At 44.1% G+C, this 20,034-nt stretch overlaps 1 protein-coding gene and 1 long non-coding RNA gene across 2 annotated transcripts in view; one reads left to right on the top strand and one right to left on the bottom strand.

The window, feature by feature from the left end:
* Positions 1 to 10,679, bottom strand: part of SMTNL2 (smoothelin like 2) — a 29,996-nt gene extending 19,317 nt beyond the window's left edge. Inside the window, exon 1 of the mRNA XM_075771238.1 lies at positions 10,262 to 10,679. Coding sequence (XP_075627353.1) covers positions 10,262 to 10,534 — 273 coding nt within the window. The 5' untranslated portion in view covers positions 10,535 to 10,679. The remainder of the gene's footprint in view (positions 1 to 10,261) is intronic.
* Positions 10,680 to 13,576: 2,897 nt separating this feature from the next.
* Positions 13,577 to 18,708, top strand: LOC142604481 (uncharacterized). The gene is made up of 3 exons (XR_012838348.1): positions 13,577 to 14,545; positions 17,074 to 17,452; positions 18,057 to 18,708. It is a non-coding gene; the product is annotated as an uncharacterized LOC142604481 (long non-coding RNA).
* The last annotated feature ends 1,326 nt before the right edge of the window (positions 18,709 to 20,034 follow it).

The following is a 20,034-nucleotide window of genomic DNA, read 5'->3' as shown; positions in this document are numbered from 1 at the left end:
CAGGAAAAGGAGATCTGGAAGATATTTTAAGCAAATTTACACCATCAGACTTAGCCTATATGTGTTCAGCACTATGTCAGGTAGCTACAAATTTATTGGTACCATATGAGATTTACCATATTACTGAATCATTGCCTCTTTCTCTCAGGAACACTGCATTCACATGAAAAACTAAGTCCCTTACGCACACGTTTACGAGCATGCCTAGACTCTCAGGTGTTTGCAGAACACTACAGAGACAGTCCCTGCAGGTCTGTGTCAGAACCTCCAGGAGTGAAGCAGGATAGAGATGCATACTGTAATTTAAAGCTTTTTGCATTTGATAAGTTTTCTAAGTACAAACTTATGCTCCTCTGTGGGCACGTGTATGTGTGTGTATTTGTATGTAATACTTACCCATTTATCTAAGCTACTGATAACTTTAAATACCAACTTATCTCTTCCTTTTATCCAGTACCACTGGATGCATTCTTTTTCCTTGCCCTCCCCTTCCCTTACCCCAAGGTCTTTTGTGGGACCTATTTTACAGCATTGAAACACTGCTGTAGAAAAATGCCGCTGTCTTGCAAGGTAATGACTGCTTTCTTACAGAAAGGAGTCATCATTTAACAGTTGTCAACAGTTGTTCTCTCAACACCTGAGACTGTAAATCTAGAATGAGCAGGGTAAGTTGGAGAAATTCTTCCTCAACTTTTCACCCCACCTCCGGATTGCAGAGGATTTGAGTCAGTATGTGTAAAACCCTAGAGCAATAATAAGTCAATTCCCACTTGCTCATAGGTCATTTCTTAACATACACAACCTTATCTACAAATTATATATGCGTGTGTGTGAGTATTAAAACTGACAGCTCACAGCTATCAGCTATTAGCTAATGGTACTAATACCGTAATACTTAGGAAAATATTCCTGCCTTCACGGTAAAGATTTCCATTTTTACAATATTTTTAAATTACTAAGGAAAGTTTAAACTTTTTCACAGAATATTAATGTAGTTGAAAGTTCAGTTTTCTGACAAAAGGTGGTTTGAAAGAAAATTTTCAACCCACTCTCAGCAGGGTCTAGGACAGCCAAGCAAATCAAATTATTTTGTTGCTTCCAGACTCAGCAACCATATAATAATCATAAAACCCTATTATTTTTAAAACTGCCTCTCAATCACACATTTAGAACAATTTACAGCACAGGTTAGGATACCAACACTCCAGATACTTCCTAATCTCACAGCAAATTTAAGCACAACTTTCACTCTGTCTGTGTCTCTGCCGTGCTACAAATGAGGAACTGGGCTCTTACTTCAGTAGTCTAAAACCACACCCACATTTCTGTTCCTGTTTCAGATCTCCTCCTTTTGAGCTCTTGCAGCTGGACACAGTGTGGGAATATAAAAGCCTCTCAAAACAGACAGTATTGTAAATAAACACCAGAAGTGAAGCCCAAAACAAACGATACAATTCAAAGATGGAAAGACAACAGTCAGATTCTCACAGCTTAAATTCACCTAAGACATTTTGATGCCCAAATCACACTAGGAATTTGATGTTCGGCTGTCCTTCCTTCTCTCTGTCTCAGTATCTGATGCTCTTTTTCTTCAATAAAATCCTAGCAGGAATTAAGATTTATTTTGAAGTATAAGCAATCAAGGACCTCTTTTCAGGTCTGACCCACAGCCCAAAGACCAAGATCAATGGGTGTTTTTCTGTTCACGGGGTCTCAATAGTTTCCTGAGCGCTCATTTTAGAATCAGTCTGGACTACTAGAAAGAAATAAAAACTGTCCTAGAACAGCAGCAGCATGCCATTTCATTAAAACAAACTGTTTGCTTTCCTCCACTTCTCCAAATGAGGCTTGACATTTGTCTACTATGATGAAATAAACTCTCTTCTGTCAGCAAGAAAGAGGTCCCAGTTATCATGTCTTCAGACATGATTTAGAACCTTGAAGAACATACAGTTCCAGCTAAATTAGCTGGTAACGTGGCTTGGCTGGACATCATGGGGAGGATGAACAAATAATTAAAAACGTGCTGTGGTTACATCCAGGATTTGTAGAGGAAAGATAGCCTGACTGAAGGTATTTGGCATGTGGGAAACCAAGACAAGGACTATAAAATCCTCAAAATCTCATTTGACAAAATCTTCCAGCAGGAGAAAAGGAAACACCCAGGAAAACCAGACTTATGATAAGCCCGTCAATATTCTGTTAGCAATAGGCCAAATACTACAGCCTACAGCAATACAACAGTTTGAACAATTTCAGTAGCAATATCACATGTTTTTTGTAAGGGCCTTACGGCACTTCTAGAGTATCTAATCTACCCTGCAAGCAAACCAGCATCCACATAACATATTTCATTCCACAGCACATCTCAAGTAGCCAGTTTAGCTGTCTTAAGGCAAAATTCTGCTTGGAAAACTGTGATTGAAAAATGGTACGTCCAGGCACCGAACTAAGGAAAACCAAAAAATGTTTCAGTCCAGAACAAAATATGCTCAGTTTACATAAAGAGGAGTTTTGAATTTGTCCTTAAATAAATGCCCATCCAACATGCTCACCACGGGCTTTGATAAACAAGTTTGAGTTCTTTCCATCCGGTGTCCCACCAGAAGTGATAATGTACAACAGGGTACAAGATTCTCATTTTGTCTTCTACATAAATCCACTGCCTTTAGTGGTCCTGGTCAGGAACTATGGACTAGAGCAGTATGAGTCACTGATTCTCAGGCAAGTATGAATAATCCTTTTGAAAACTGATCTGCACCCAGTAGAACAGCTAGGGTATGCAACAGTTGCACAATCATTTTCCCAGTGTTGCCCAGGGATGTTCACCATGTTTGCATTTCTAAGCAGAGAATAGAAACACTTCCACAAGTCTATTAAGATTCCTGCAAAGGTGGGAAAGAGAAGAGAAAGAGAGGAAAGAAAGAAGGGGGGGGGGGGGGGGGGAAGAATCCTAGAATGGTTTGGTTTGGAAGGGATCTCAAAGACCATCTAGTTCCAACCCCCTGCCATGGCAGGGACACCCTCCACTAGACCAGGTTGCCCAAAGCCCCATCCAACCTGGCCTTGAATACTGCCAGGGATGGGGGGGGATGGGGCATCTGCAGTTTCTCTGGGCAACCTGTCCCAGTGCCTCACCACTCTCACAGTAAAGAATTTCTTCCTAATATCTAATCTAAATCTTCCCTTTTTCATTTTAAACCCATTACCCCTTGTCTTTTCACTACATGCCCTTGTAAACAGTCCTTCTCCAATGAGAAGACAAAGACAGAAAGACAGAGAGAAAGACTGTCTTATTTGAGTGGGGGACAGGAAACAACGCTGTACTACATAATCTATTAAATGTTCCAAGCTTTATTTCTCATTAAAGCTCAATGCTAATGGTTTTACGTGTGTGTGCGTGCGCATATGTATGTTTTTGTAAAAACCTGTATAGCTGTTCTGGCAGATCTGCACCGATCCATTGCCATATTTTGTTCCCAGTGGTTCAAATCTCTGACATCAACACAGTGCTCTAGTACAATGATACTAGACTGAGATAGTTTAATTTGCAGTGCTAAGCTCTAAATCGTTTTCCCTGTGGTTTGAGAATGAAAATTTGGTACATCAAACAGGCCACAAGATCATCCAAATTAAACTTCATCCAAACAATGAACTATAAACACAGTGAGCAAACTTATATCCAAGCATTTGGATTTACATCATCTTGGATTATCAGCTAGTATATATAGAACATGGTAAAACAGGTGATTATGCAATCACTGACATAAAATGGACCTAAAATAAATATAAGTCAATACTGGTTGGCAAGTTCTGCATGATCCAGAGGTTCCCTTTAACGTGTACATTTGAGCTTTAGATTTGTGAAAGAAAAAGTTGTTTTCTTTTACTCTTGGGTGTCCACTGCATAGTAAACTGCTTTTCATGATATTTTAATAGCACAGTGGTGTTACAAATACATGCGTAACTATGGTATCATTTTGCCAGAGTGCATTTAAGGAATATGCTGAAATATGTATTTCAATGGCAAATGGTGACACGAATATAACGGCCACGCACATCGGGGGCGCTTTCTTTGGCGATTTAATGGGTCACTTAAATATGCACGAAATGGTAAAGCTCCATTGAATTCAGTGGAATGAGGATGAGCTACATTGGATGAGGGTCTCACTACATCTCTATAAATCACTGAGGGAATTTTTTAATACTTTGGATCTGATCTAGACATTCATTTGGTATAAATATCTGGAAGATAATACTTTGGATCTGATCTAGACATTCATTTGGTATAAATATCTGGAAGATACTTCTGGTTTATGTTGGTGTGAGAGAATATCCAGGTATGTCTTTTAAGGTTTTCGAAAGCTTTAAGGCTTTTAAAATCTGTCATCCTTCCCATCTTGTTAGCTTCCACTGCCTACCCATCTCTCTGTTACTGTTTTCAGGAAGTGGGAAGCTCAATGGAATGGGGTGGAATTTCCTTTCGGTTCCCTCCTGTGAGGTACAGGGCAGAGAACAGACTAAGAGCTGACTCAGCAACTGCTGTCTTTGTTTTCATTGTGAGCAGAGCAGGATGATGAAGAGTTCAAAATGAGGCTTTCGGCTCTTGTCACAGATCTTCTTGGGCCATGGGTCTGTTTTCTCTCACAAGATTTACATCGGTGTGAGCACTGACATCATATTACTCATCTCCCTTGGAACAGGCTGAGGTTCCACACAGAGCCTTCCTCCACTCCTTCCTTTTAACCTCCACAATCAGCATTTGCTGCAGTCCTTTCCAGTTCTGTTCTGTGGCACCCTCAGCGGTTCTCAGTGTTAAGCCGTAGTCTTCAATACCCACCTTGCAGACAATATCTGCCTTATGAGACCTTCTGAGATTACTCCTTCCACATGACATTCTACAGTTAAAGCCCAGGACAAGCAAGGAGAGAGGAGCGGCAGCCTGCAGTGAGTTACAGGCTCAGCACTGTTACCGAAAGGCCAGTATAGTTGAAGGGACACAGGCGTAACTGCATCTGTGCTGAGCAGTAGCCAGAGAGAGCGAGCCTTTTAAGCAGGTCTTTAACTTGAAGGAGTCCAACTGAAAGGCATCCTGTCTCTGAACGCAGCCATTGCCTGTTCCCTGCTGCAAGACATTGGCATACACACGCGCAGCACTGTTACACAATCTGATGCGTGGCATCTCATCGGATAGGACCCAGAAATTCTTGAGCCATCTGCCTTTTCTCCAAGGGACTCTGTGCACACAGATGCTAGCATACCTCCATGGAGTTTCCCCTAAGAAGTCTGTGGCAACACCGCACACAGCAACCGCGTGCGATTTTCTCTTCGTTCTCCCCTCTAGTTGCAGAAGGATTTGCGCAAAGCTCGTTTGTTCCTTCCAGTGTGGGCCATGTTCTCTGTGCAGGTGCACCACTGTGATTACAACTGGAGTAACTCTGATGACTCCCATTCACTCAGGATACTGCAAATTGGCTCTGAGATGAAGCGTAGCTCTTGCTGTCTTCTCCTCCTAACATAATCTTTAAGGATATAGATTACAACTGTGTCCACTGTGACTGCTGAACTAGAGAGTAATCAGGTTTAGCACAGTAATACGGACAATTTAAAGTCATGGGTTCTTAGGCCTGTTATCAATCTAGTTCCAAAAGTCTGACCCAGGCTCTGTTTACCTCTGGTATAAATTGAGACTAATTCTATGTGCTTAGTGGAATTAAGGTTGTATAAAGCTGAATGAGAAGAGAATCAGCTTGTATGTATCAAAGGCGGTCGACAGATGTCCCCTTCAGGATTCTGCTATTTCAGTGGTAGGGGGTATCACGTGCAGCTTTTTATCAGTCACCTGCAACAATCTGGCAAACTTGAGTGCGGAAAAGGAAGTCTGTCCGCTATCTAGGAGAGATATTCTACCATTATTCTTCAACCCTATGTGAAGAAGGGAGGTCTCGTTATGGCTTGAAAATAGGACTTGGAGGCAGAACTAGTCGTCTCCGGCACATTTTTCTTTGCACAGCTTTGAGGAAATCATTTTACCGCATGCTTTGTTTTCCCCTTCTGATAACTTAGATTATTGACACCATTTTGGCATTTACCAATACTTGCGAGTGTTTCTTAATTAACAGGGCAAATGAGGAATCATAGAATCACAGAATCATTTAGGTTGGGAAGGGCCTTTAAGATCATCAAGTCCAACCATCAACCTAACACTGCCAAGTCCACCACTAAACAATGTCCCTAAGCACCACGTCTACACATCTTTTAAATATCTCCAGGGATGGTGACTTAACCACCTTCTAATATGGGCACCACCATTGCAGCTGAGATGCTTCTCTGCCTTTCACTTCTCCGAGCAACTTGGCACAGTGGCATCGTTTTCCATTGGCTTTGGTAGGGCCCACCAGTAAATGACAGTAGCAGTTGCTAGGATGCTCGGCTAACCCTGAAGTTCAGGATAACTGAGCAGAGCTTCTCGTCAGGCACATTTAACATTCTTTCCAGTTCATGGGAGGTAGCATCCTACAAACTACTGCAGTATCCTTAGGCTCAGAACTTTCAGTTATTTCCAGTACCGAAGAGGCTACTTCCTCCTTGACCAGACGATGGGAAGTTCTGCATTCCTGCACCCTGAGCAGATAAATATCTGCTTGCACGGTACCTTCTGAATTTCTGAAAAGTGTGTAGTTTGCAAGTGGCATAGTCTGTTTCACGAGCACCACTGGCAGAGAGGTCCCGATGCTGTCTTTGAAAGAACAGTCCCCAGAGTAAGTCATTGTGCCAGCCTGTGTCAACTGGATCCTGCAGTGAGACTCAAAAGGGCAAAAGCACATGCTGCTGCTTTCCCATATTAGATCTTTATTTTTCAAACACAGTGCTCTGAACTTGAGATAATCAGCCAGTCCGGTACTCGCAGGAAAGAATTTATTCCTTGCTTATTCAGTGAAGCACGGAACAGAAATGTGACATCTTGCACACTCCTTAATCAGAGAAAGTTTGAAATGGAAGAACCCTCTCACTGGCTTTTTTGTCTTTATATTTTTTACCCCTGCAATACGCTCCTTCTCTCGGAACTACTTATGCTTTAGAGTGAAGTATAACAATGTAATATGTTTCCATTGCTTTTTGTTTGGTTGGTTGGTTGGTTTGGTTTTGAGTTCAAATAGCACCTCCAGAGCCTGCCACATGCCAGTACACATAAAATGGTGTAACTTTTTAAGGTAGGAAAGCCACAGCCTGCAGGCTTGGAGGCTACGCTGTTCATGTTGTAGCTGGTACGTGGACAGAAGACCCACGTGTCTGAAGGTGGTAACTAGACACCTTTCCCCAGCCTCAAATTCACAACAAAGCTCAAAAAAAACCCCTGGCGAGACAAGGCGAATCTCTGTTTCTACCATCTTTGACCTACTTACACCATGGTCAGAAGAGTCTTTACACCATTGAGCCTATCACCTGACAGTGTCTCATCAAGGTAGAGTACCTGAGAGAGGCTTAAACCACTCCCCACATCAGTCCTTCTTTAAACATTGAAATAACCCATTTCCAGATCTAGACTTGCAACTAGACTACTGGGTCCAAAGAAAACAGTATGTCTAAGCTTCAGTTTCCTTCCTCAAGTAGCTTCAGAAAGGCCTTGTAAGTAAGAGCATAAAGCTGCCATTGCAGAATTAGCTTCAGTCAGGTATTACTACAGCAAGCAACTGCTAGGGATTTATCAAGGCATACACAATTACAGTCAGATACTCTGGCTTCCAGGGTTTTCTAGTGAGCCCTTTGTCATTTTTTTTGACAGGGGTCAAATCACTGCAGACGAGACAAGGACAATTAAGTACTGACGGTACTGTGTCACTTTGCATTTTACAACATATTTTACAATATATGAGAGATTAATTATGAAAACAATGAGGTCACTAGCTTTGTCAGACTTGAAAAACCTGCAAACCTAGAATAAGTCAGTTGAACCCCTGGCAGAACTGCCCTCCTCATCATTATACACATCAGCACCTTAAGGACAGTAAAGTTTTCGAGGAGAGGCAGAAGCCAGACTGCCAGTTTTTTTGGCTGTAATACATCACATCAATGGCGTATTGTCATTCCCCGGGAAATAACAGCATCATTTATTCACTCCTCACTAACAAGGCATGACCTGACAAGCCTGACATCAACATGCTGTGTGCCACGTCCTAGACAGGTGGGTGGCTACCGCTGCTTTGGCGACCAAAGCTTTCTTTCATCCGCACATTTGCCACAGATGTATGGGTAAGCCGAAGTAAAAATAACATAAGGAGAGACACGCCACATTGCCAGGCAGCATCAGCAAAAGGACACGGACGACCGATGCTGTCCCTAGAAACCGTGAGGCTGAGGCACCTCAGCAGCAGAAGCTGGCTGTCCCAAAATACTCTTCTTTGCCAGGACAAGTTACATATTGACACCACGAGCCCCTCCGCTCCTGTGCCAACCCTACTCGTTTGTGTTATAACACAAGTCCCCACATACCAGTGCATGCATATATGAAATGCAAAATTGCGTGGCCGTTTTTGCTTGCTCTGATAAATATCATGTCTGGAGCTATGGTAGCTTTTCTGAAAATATGACTGGATTTATCACACTATCAGATATTTACTAAAGAGAAATACACTCTTATTCAATGGTGTTTGTTGTAATAAAGCACATAAATTAACACAGTGTTTTGGAACTATGCAGATTTGTATCGGCCAAATGTTTGGCCTGCAGCCCAGCTAACAAGCAGCGATAGGGCAAAACTGTGCATTGTAAGTAACCCATGGGATCAACATCTCCTTTTCCCAACACACATTCTATTTTTACTTTTCCACTTTTGCTTCCTTCCCAATTGGAAAAGCAAAATTGAGAAAGTAATGAAAACCATGAGACACGATATACTGATTCAGGGATTGCAAGTGCTCCTGGCCCATATGCATCTGCTTCCGTGTCCTTTTAGGTCATCAAAATGCCTTGGAAATAAGGAGGAGCTTAGAGCAACACTCTCAGGCATGAGGAAAGAAACCATGTGAGGTATGTGAAATGGAAAGATGGGTCATCAAGACAGGGACACTTGGAAAGCCATACTGTAAGAATGCAACACCTTTCCTGGGCGAAAGGATACATACCGATAATTTCCTCATCGGTTACTTCCATCGCACACAAGGCAACATAGTTCCAATCGTTTATCCAGTTTCAGTGTAAAACCGGCCATTTTTTTCCCCCTTCGCTTTCAGGGCTCAAACTGGCAAAGTACAGATTACGGTTAGAGGCTCCAAACTCTGGAGCAACTGTAAAGTTCTCCTAGGTTATAGTATCGTTTACAAATAGAGCTTTATCTCCGCTGATGACCCTATTACTGTCCGTGAAGTCAAACTCCTCTGCTTACAAGTTTGTTAAGACCAGTCTTCTAAAGGACACACTCCTTCGGCCTTTTGGACCAGCATTAAACTCACATACACTTTCCCCATGTTTTCAGGAGACTAAGACTCTGGGTGGTTGCCAACATAGGTGAGAAAACGATAGATGCATCTTATTCCTCTGCAGAACAGACATGATATAGCAGCCTTTCTCCTCCATCCCCTTTGAAGTACATGATAATGCAAAGCAGACAATGAAAAAGACAGAAATTTGATGTGAATGCACCTAGGAGTGATCAAGAAAAGATCCTCCTCTGCAGTTTGACCAGAAAAGCGCACCTTTCTCAAAGGAAGGAACTCCTGTCTAAAAGGAAGTTCATTCAGAGTGAGGGAGGTCACAAACGTGCAGCGTACGGCATATTCTACACCTATTCCTCATACAGACACTCATGGCGTTAAGAGACATGATATAGTTGATCCGATCTAATGGAACACTGTGGCTGAGATGAAGAGCCGAGTCCCCTGTTACCGTCCTTGCTCCCACTGTTTGTGTTGTGCCAGCTCCGAGTTCATCAGAACATTCATGAGCCAATTCAGTCATTCAACCCAGTAGAAAACAATCCTAGCTAAAAAGAAAGGGATTTGCTCTCTTCTGGGCTAGTAAGCTGAGTCAGCCCAGAATAGACTCCAAAGAGCCCAGGAGCCAATGGAAGGAGAAGGAAAGAACCGGGTAGCACTCAGAGCAGCAACTGGGAAAGGAAGAAGACCACTTCCACTGGGCAGCGGTGAGTGGCTAATCTGGTTCTTAGCATGCAGTAAGACTACCCTTGAATGGAGTCAGTTCCTCAGTCTCACTCTGCACAAAGCATGCTGATTAATTATCGCACAGCAAATTTGTATCATACCTCATTGCCCAGTAACTTCCAACGGCAGACACAGCTCTCACGACGCTGGCAATGCTTCATAAACCAATAGGGCAGCAAGGATCGATGCCAGCAGGGAAGCTCTCCCTGCCTCGAAAAAAAATTAAAAAAAAAAATCAAAGAAGAGATGCTTTCCTTCCAGAAGGGCAGTGGGACACAACTGCTGTATTCCTTGACAGCTACCCACTGGGGTGGAAAATGTCTTCTCTGTGGGAATGCTGCTTTTGGCAAGGTGTCAGAGAACAATGCTGTCATCAGCCCCGGCCACACTCATGTTTTCCATGTCTCTCTCTATCTTTTGTTCTCACATAGTTACTTGTGCCCTTTATCTGGCTGGAGCAGGAGCCATTTATCTCCTGTGGTACGTTCGTTCCCGGGGTGAGTCTGCCTCTGCCTGTCCCTGTCCCTCTCCCTTCCCCCTTCTCCCTTCCCCTCTCCTCAACAGCTTGAAAACCATTCCTTAAATTCTGTAAAGTAACCGCAGGCCTTGTTCTGTGCCATCAAAAGAGTCTAAAGGGCTTGCTGTGACAGATGCTGGACAGTCCTGGTACCGGAAACCTCCATACTGCTGCCAGCCAAACTTCTGCTCGTGAAGAGACTAAGACTGTATCGCTCCACCACCGCGCTCTGCTGCCGCTGCCAAATGAGCAGTGAGAATAAAGCAGGAACCTGAGGGTGTCAGTACTGAAAGCAAAAAAGGAGTAAAGAAGTGAGAACGGAAGCTAACTGAGGCTAGCGGAAGAGAACGGAAGAGAACTTAAGAGCAGACAGTAGGATGAGGAATGTACGTGCATGCTGCGTGGTGTTGTATAAGCACCTGGAGTTTCGGTACACACGGGTCTATCCCATTTTGCTCCGCTTTCTTTTAAATTGGGATGTGAGAATAAATTTAGTGTTGCCCACAGATGCTTAACCACTTCTCACACTGTGCCTTTTCTGCTTGATAAAGACACGCTATCTTTAGCTAAAAGCTGAAGGTAAAGCTGCCTTTGTTTTTTCTGCACAGACTAACAGGTCAGTCTGCGTTGCCTCCCTCTGATGAGGAACCTCCTCAGAGTATTTTTAAATCATTGTTTTCCTACCATTGCCGGGGCAAAGCAGAAGCAGAGGGGCTGACCTCAAAGAGAACTCAGTTCAGGGCTCCCACTTCTGCAACATTAATGATTGAGTTTTGCAGATACGGACATTGCACCTTAGCAAATGGTGGCCTGACAAGGACTGGCAAACGGAGAAGTTCAGAGAAGAGCTGGCACGTACTCAGTTTCCACAGAATCTTCTGTCTTCCCGCAAACAGATGACCCTCAAACAGAGCCAGGTGGCAAGCATGCAGGAACACTTGAAAGTTTCAGAGAAAAAACGTGGCAGGCTCTTTATCCCAGCAGGCACGTGCTCATCCTCCTGCTGACTCCATTTCCCAGTGACCTGCAAAATTCCTTCACTTGGAGAAGACTCCCATAGAAAGGCTTGCCGCATGAGTGCTTGTTGTTTAAGTCCAAAGAAAGTATGGTGCAAATTCTGTCTCTTCTAGCAATCGGCCCTTAGCAAAAGGTTTCTCTAACATTTAAACTGAGCGTCTGCACGGGTGTGTGCTTCATACTGATGAGCAAGAGGTTACTGCTGTGCAAGGGCAGTTTGTCCACGAGCCAGCCAATTTTGTAGCAAGTCTGCATTGGATCTGCAATGGAAGAACATTATTGTTTATATTTCTCTGACAAAGTCAACGTGCGCTCTTCAAATTACGCCAGTCCTTCCTCAGCCTATCCTAGTCCTGACTGTAATTTATATGCCAAAAACATTGCTATTCCTCTCCCTGGCATTCCAGCTGGGAGTGCTCTGGGAAAGTACAGAATCAATTTTCCCCGCAAGAAGCGGGTCATGTGGCAGCATCTTCACTTTTGCCCATTTGTTCTTTGCCAAGCCTCATCCTAACATCCCCTTGTCCTCTGCCGATTACGTAGGGGTTGGCGTTTTTTCTACTCCATACTGGGAAACTGGCTAAAAAAAGAAAACAATCAACCACCTTCCGCTCATTGCCAAATGCCGTGCTTTGTAAAGACGGTTTGGGTGAGACCCTGCTCGGCCAAGTCAGTAGGAGGTTTGCCAGTGATGTACGGGATGCCGTGTCAGGCTTTTCCTGCAAGAAGCAGTCTTGGCATTTGTTACAGAAAGCACCCTTTCATACTAACAACCACCACGACCGAGATTTGGTTCCAAAGGAGTCAGAAATGCGCTGTACAGACTGGATGTAGAGGTGCAATGGATCAAGGGTGGAAAAATGTTTCTTTTCTATTCATTTTCAAGACAGCAGTTTTCTTATTTTTCACGCCAGGCCAGATGCTTCTAAAAGTACAGGCAGAAATGCTTATTGCGGTAGTCCGAGTCACTTCAACCCCTCTGTCAGAGACATCCTCCCTGCGCTAGTCATCTTCATCCCTCCTCTCCCTCATATCCCCTATATGCAGAATACAGCTAATAACATCCCCTCACGTAAAGCACTTTCCCATTGACTGTCTTGCCAAATATGGTGGCCAGCTGTTTTGGTCACAGACTATTTTTTATCCTGTGAATTACCAGGCAGCATCCGGCATAACCGGGAGCTCTCAGTACTCCTATAATAGAAGGAGTACTTGTAACACTGGCACCATTCATAAGGCAGCATGCCATCCTAACCACCAGCTTAACCCATCAGCTCTCGGCACATTCACAGGTTTAGGCTTGGAATCTTGATGATTATGACTGACCACCAGGATACGTGTCCAGCTGTTAGGACGTGACATTTTGCCAGTCTGCATTGCTTCTTGCCCCTTCCTCTGACAGGTTCCAGGCTACCGGAGTTTAAGCAGCAACCTGCAAGACAGCTCAGGCCTTCCACAGGAAGACCATTCCGTATGCCAGCAAGCAGTGCCTGACATCTTTCGTGGCTCACTCCTGCTTGCTGTCCTTTGTATTCCAAAATTAATCCTCTAGCCGAGGAGGAGATGAAGTAAGAAAGCGAGATTCAAAGTTCTATGTTGCTGCCAACAAGACAGCTTGGATTAATCAGCATATGTGCTTAAAACATACTATAATGACTGGCAGTGTCAAAGCAGAGCTGAACAATGCTGTTTGCAAAAGTGCTAGATTAAGCGGGCAGTTTCACGGCATCAGGCAAAGCAGAGGGAATGACCGCATCACTGAAATGCACATGCGTCCACTTGAACTCCGAATCAAAAAGATGCGTATACCTGTGTCCAAATTTGTATCTGATTGGCTTTGTTCTTAAAGACAGATACTCCTGAGCGTTTTGCTGTACTTCAGCGTGACACAAGTAACATAACGTGCAGTGCCAAAGCAAGCACAAACCACATCAACGCACATGCAAAAGCCCAGAAGCTTTGCACTTACTCTGTGAAACATGATTAACACCAGAAGGCAAGCGCACACATGAAACGATCGCTAGCGTTCTCGATGTGATTTGCCAGTGCGTCACGTGCTGATGAACACAGCACGCTGCGGTCGTAATTCCAGAGCACTGAAAATCAATTGTGCACTACAGCTGCGTGTGATAAGTGCTTCGCCGTCGGATTTCCTTACTTGAGATTCGTTCCCCTTTGGATGTTATTTGTAAGTTTGTTTTCTTTTATGAACTGTTTTAGTTCTTTGAGCCTCTTTTCATTCACATTAGCAGACCAGTCAGAGCAGGGACCAGCAACTGGGCTCCGGTCTTCCCTCTGACACAGGCTTTCCGGCAATCATTGGGCAAGCTATTGAATCTCTGGGACTACTAAGGCCCTTTACGCTCTTCTGCCAAAACTGCGGTGACAGGATGTGGGTGTGACTACAGTTTGCTGTAAGGCTTCTTTAAAAAGCCAGGAACATATAAAGAAAGTATGTTTCTACTCCACAGTAGCCAGGATATGTTACTGGGTTCTGTGAACTGATCTTCCTGGACAGCGCTATTGATGACTTTTACATTTGGAATGACAATTAAACATTGCAGAAAACAAGCTGATATATCAGAGGACTTTCTACGTTCCACCCTTTGGAAATTCCTCCTCTGCAGGGAAGCCTGGGATCATGCCTATCATCTCTCACTAGCCAGCATCTGAAAATAGATGCCTGTTTACTCCCATCAGCCAGAGGAGATAGCCCTCCAAAGCTGGTGGGTCTGTCCCTGGATGAAACCAGTGTAAGAAGAGTAGGGGAGCGCAGCCCACTGATAGCGGAGTTGTTCTGCCCAGTTAAGGGGGCAGGCTCCCTTTCTTCTCACAACAATCTGGCAATTTGGTAAGTTTCCGCTGACCTTCCCATTCTTTGTCACCATCCCTCCTCCCTGCAAGAGACACCGAGGGAGCAGTGGAAGACCATATTTCCTTGCTTGTTTCAATAGCTTGCCTTTCCTCTCCCTGTCTTTCCCCTGTAGCTTTTCTCAATCCTCTCCACACCTTTTTCTCTATTACCTTATAAAATCTTCCTCTTGCCTCACTTGCTTTTCCCACTATGGTCTTGTCATTCAGGACGACAGAAGGACTGCCTTTCATAGAACTTTCTCCAGTAGTGTTTTAACATCAAGTTCCAAGGCAGAGGATCTGGGGGAGCGAGGAGGTGGGAGAGCTTGGAAGGTGGGAAAAGAAACCTAAATTACAGCACATGACTGTGATGGAATAAACAAAACACCATGGCAAATTTGGTCAACATTCACTACATCTTTTAGACCCTGACAGGAACGTGCATGTGTCTTTGTGTGACTGGTACCGTTTGCCCATATAACACGCGTAGGTGTGCCCGTGTGCATTTGTGAGCTGAAGCACGAGCTAGGGAATCCTCACCTGAGAGTAAGTTCTTTCTAGACTCATCTTAAGTCACACTCATTTCAGACCTTGAGAAAACACAACCTACTAAAATGGACTAATCTTGAAGCAAAGTAATCCACTGGAATCTAGGCAGCAAGGACTTAAAGAGGTGTCTTAGGTGTAGAAAGACTTTGGATAGTTTAAATAACAGAAGCCGATTCTAAAATGGGATGAGTTGAGCGCACGTGACCAATTGCCGCTCAGATGAAGTTTCACAGCCCGAGGCATGTGAAATTACAAGATTTTAGCAACTAAAGGAGCATAAACATTCCAAATATTAAAAATCATTTATGTTCTTAGCGATTTATCTTGGCCATTAGTTGTAATCGGCAAAGCTTATCTGAAAACAGCTGAAGCTAACAATCACTTTGTGTGGGCTAATAGCCAAGAGTCCTCAGTTGTTTAACATAACTGACAGGCAACTTTTCTGCGTCATCCTTGCTTGGCACTGGGAATCATCACAACACTGAAATGACGACGGCAGAAAGTAACAGGGCACACGCACAAGGCACGTGCCTGCAGATATACGTGCAATCACATATATCCTCAGGCAGCGAAAGGAGCAGCCGTTCCCTGATTCGTGCAAGGTCTTTCAGCTCCTTTGGCCCCGTTCACTCACCACAAGAAGGACTAACAGCCTCTGTTACATTTCAGGGTGCCAAGCCCTGTAAAGGGTAACATTTAAGAGACAGCAGTTGCTGCCATGGCTGCAAACTTTGTTTTCTCAATATTGATCTCGGGTAACACTGAGGCCTGGTCATCCTCTCCTCAGCAAATCGCTATCCGATCGTATGTCTGACAGCGTTCCGTGGGCAGTTCCAATTCTTTCCAGATCAGAGGTCTAGATTTTCATGGCAGAAGGCAACCTGATACTCTGGCCTAGCTCCAGCTTACACAGGACTGCCAGCCAAGGGGAAGGCCTCAGCGATGGGACATTTTTTGTTAGCACCTGTCTCAAAGCGCTCTGTTACAGAAGAAGTGGAAAAAATCTACGGTCACTTCACCGAAACCAGTTTCTTAATCACATCTCCTCCTTAGCACCTGCTTCATCATGCATAGCATCTTACAATGTGGCTTATTATTAGCTATTATTTTCCATAGCACTCAGCTTACTCAGTCTGGGGGCCAGAGGTGACACCACTGGAAATTCCGAGACCGGGGCAGAGGTGGGCAAAAGGGAGAAGTAACCACAAGTCTTATGGGGCTCTGGTGCACCATGACAGCGACCCGGGCCAAGGGTCTCACCAGCAAATCCCTGGGAGGGAGGATGAAAACTCGCTAGTGTTGTAATTGACCTTTGGGTTTTGAATTTGAAAGAAGCAGGGTTGCCCAACACTATGGGAAGGCAACAGCTCCGTGGTTAGCACCTCGACATCTGTCACGCTGGGACACCACTGCAGGAGTCCATGGCTGGGGAGATCCTCCTGTGGAGCTGCTAAAAGACATGCAAAACGCCGGCTAAAATCACCAGTGCTTTGTTCCCACATGAGCTATTTTCAGTCTGCTTTTGTCTTCAGTCTAAGAAACACCTTTGCCAAGCATCTGGAGAGTTTCAGGAATGTCAAGAGACCAGCAGCATGCTGTTCTTGCTCATGCCTTGGGTGTAATCTACTCTGAGGTACCCCACTATCTCACTCGGCATTCCCCAAACACTTCATAAACTACTCCGGCTTCCATTACGGAATTCTTCAGGGCTCTTTGACCATTTATCAGGCCAGGGCTTGATAGCGGCTTTCCTGTCTGATAATGCTGGTTGATGAGCTCCTCAAGCATCCTTCACAAACCCTCCAACACATTCCTGCGTACCACGTAAAACTCCCACTGCTTGGACAGTGGCCTGACCAGTATGTCAGCTTGTCTCTTTTCCCGACCGGGGTTCCCTTTTTCCCGAATGCTCTGGTTTTCTGGCTTGTTATCCTTCCCAGCTTGCTACGATCTGTCCCTCTCTTTCATGTTCTACAGCAAACCGATTTCACTATGTCTCCTTTTGGAAGGAGATCGCAAGTGTTAAAACCTGCTCACAACCTATGGCAAACCTGTACAAATTTGATACGGTCCCAAAGAGTGAACGATCAGCTCTCTTCCTTCAACAGGGGAATTTTAGCCCTCCGCTGCTGTGGCATTTCAGCCTTTGTGACATAGGTAACATGGTTAATGTTCACTCAATCACTGACTGTACCAGCACTTGGCCATAGAGACAGACGTTTACCAAGGGCAGCCACGTAATGTTTGCAGTACAATTTCTCAAAGGTCAGGAAAGACTTCTACCAAAGACGGAACCCAGACCTTGCATATTCACACTAAACATAATGGAATGAACGATCTGAAGCTCCTAATCAAGGTAAATATGCGTATGCTATGCTAGTAATTTAAAAGAGAACAGGGGAAATTCCAGTCTCAGCTATAATACTAGGGTAAATGTGGAGTTATTTTATCCTGCAGAGTTACTTGAGATTTACAGTTGTGTCTCTAAAATCAGAATGCAGGCCTCGGTCTTGATTTTGAAGATTGCACGTACTAAGTATTGGATTTATTAGGACATTTTCCCAGCGAACTTCTGCCAACAGCAATGGCAGTTAGGTGACTTTTGGTTTTATTTTGTTTGGGCTTTTTTGGGTTTTTGTTTGTTTGTTTGTTTAAATATCTGACATAAGTTAAAACCACTGCCCCAACACTCTGTCATGAGAAAGGACAGGGTAACCGAGTGGTTGAGGAGAATATTGGGAGGGGCATGCTATAAGTACATAAGAAGGCATGTTAAACAGGGAAACTAAAAATAAATGGAGGCTACAGATGAATCCTGATGTAACTGCTTTGACCTCAATGGAGTCACATTTTGTTTCCACCCAGCCATCGCTTCCAGCTCTAGCTTCATATGTGATCCTTCAGAAACAGCTAAACATGCTCTAATTCACTAGCTCTGTTCTCCCTTTGTTGCTGTTCAGGGACTTCTGAGCTAAAAAGGAAGCTATCGTCTCAGCTGCTTATAAATTTGCGGTCATGGAACTAGCGAGGACCGCGCAGGGAGACTACATTTCACCTAGAGCGAGCCGCTGTAACAGCAAGGATAACAGAGCGTCATTTGGAGATACTAACTTTGGCACTGAAAACATGTAAAACCTTACGGCAGATATTTAAAGGCCACCTCAGTATATTCCCAGAAACCAGCTGTTCAAGCAATAAGAGGGGGGCAGTGGTGAGATACAATCTCAAGGTGATTACCCTCTCTTAAATTCTTAACTGTATTACCAGTGCAGCAAAACAACACTCAAGACTTCTTCTGATGATACACCTGTCTATTAAATGCAAACCCACTATAAGAACGAGCCCGAGTTTCCCGTTACTGAAGGCAGTACAAACGGACTGATATTACACTAGCATTCCTTGTTTCACCTCCCACGTGTGCAACAATTACGTCCAGACCCTTCACAAAGTTCTGCTTCTCCAACATTAAACTCCATTCCTACACTTAACTGCATTGTTTAAATAGAGACAAAATAAAGGACTGACTCCCATTGATTACACTGTTATTTGGATGAGTTGTAAGACCTTAACTTTAGCGTAGTTCAAGTGTACATAAAGAAGTGGAAGCTAATCTCTAGCCAGCACAAACTGTCCTAGACCGTTTGAAGTTACTAAACCTAAAAATATTTACATTCAGTGCAGAGTCGCTCCCTCAGGCATCTGTAGTATAACAGGATGTAGCATGCTGATGATAGAAGGACACAGGTAACTCTGAGAGCGCTTCCACATCAGTGCTTGGTCACAGTACCATAAATACTGGACACTTCACAGATTATGATCTGGAACATCGAGAGGCAATCGGTGTCCACATGGCCTTTATCCAGATACTGGGAACACCGGCTGGTTAACCGACAGACCGAACTAAGCAGAAAGTTATTTTGGGGAGTGGCAGGAGGCTGCATTTGTATAAACAGAAGGAGAACATAACATGGCCACCACATACCCATCGCCTTGAGTTACCGGACCGAGAACGTACAGAGTTTGGTCCTCCATGATGGCTGGCGTTCAAAAACTGAGGCTTGTGTAACACTGGACGTTGATTTATCCGTGAGCACACAGAATTCAGTATCGAAAAATAGAAGCAACTAGAAACCGTCTCCTCCTTCCTCGGGCAACTATTTGAGTAACAGTTCCCAGCTTATTTGAGCATTTCACACTAGCAAGTAATCACATTTTGCCTAAGCATGACGGGTCTCCCCATAGGTCATCAGGGTGGTTTAAACTCGTGACCTTCAGCGCTGTCACGAGCCTTGCATGGGACTGAAAAAACCCCCCAAACAATTCTATAAAAGAGGATTATTATACGGACCAATAAATGAGTAACAAAGGAAGGTGTTCTTTATCTGGGCTTACAAGAACATTCACAAAAAGAGGCAGAGAAAAGCATTCTCTTCTCATTTCTGTTTTGCTTCATCAAAACCCTTTGATTCCAACCGTTGCTAAGCATTTCTTAGGCATTATGCAAATGCTAGTGCAAGCAACTAAAAGACACTAGTGTAGAAGCACTGAACAGGCTTGCTGGACCCTGATGAGGCATTAACGTCAGAGGAATGAACACTGAGATGCTGAGAGCGGCAGCGTGCTCGCCAATGACCTTGCTTCAACTCATTTCATATAGAACCAAACTAATCCCCAATTAGATACATATACCTCTTCCTGTGATCGCTAAGTCTTTTAAGAAAGCTGAGATTTTTATCCTCATTTTACAGACAGGACAGAAACGGAGACATTTTCTGAAGCAATCTGCCTACAGCACCAGTGGTAAAGCTGCTGGACGAGAACTCAGCTTTGTACAGTTCCCATTTAGTTCTCTAACATCAGGCCTGAGCTTTGCTTCTGTGCTGCTTCATGTGCCCTGACAGCTGTGAAAGGAGGAAGCTGGGGGAGTGCACCTATTCG

The sequence above is a fragment of the Balearica regulorum genome, chromosome 19 (genome assembly GCF_011004875.1).
Source record: "Balearica regulorum gibbericeps isolate bBalReg1 chromosome 19, bBalReg1.pri, whole genome shotgun sequence".
NCBI lineage: Eukaryota > Metazoa > Chordata > Aves > Gruiformes > Gruidae > Balearica > Balearica regulorum.
The sequence above is the reverse complement of the archived record's forward strand: the minus strand, read 5'-3'. Positions and strand labels throughout refer to the sequence as shown.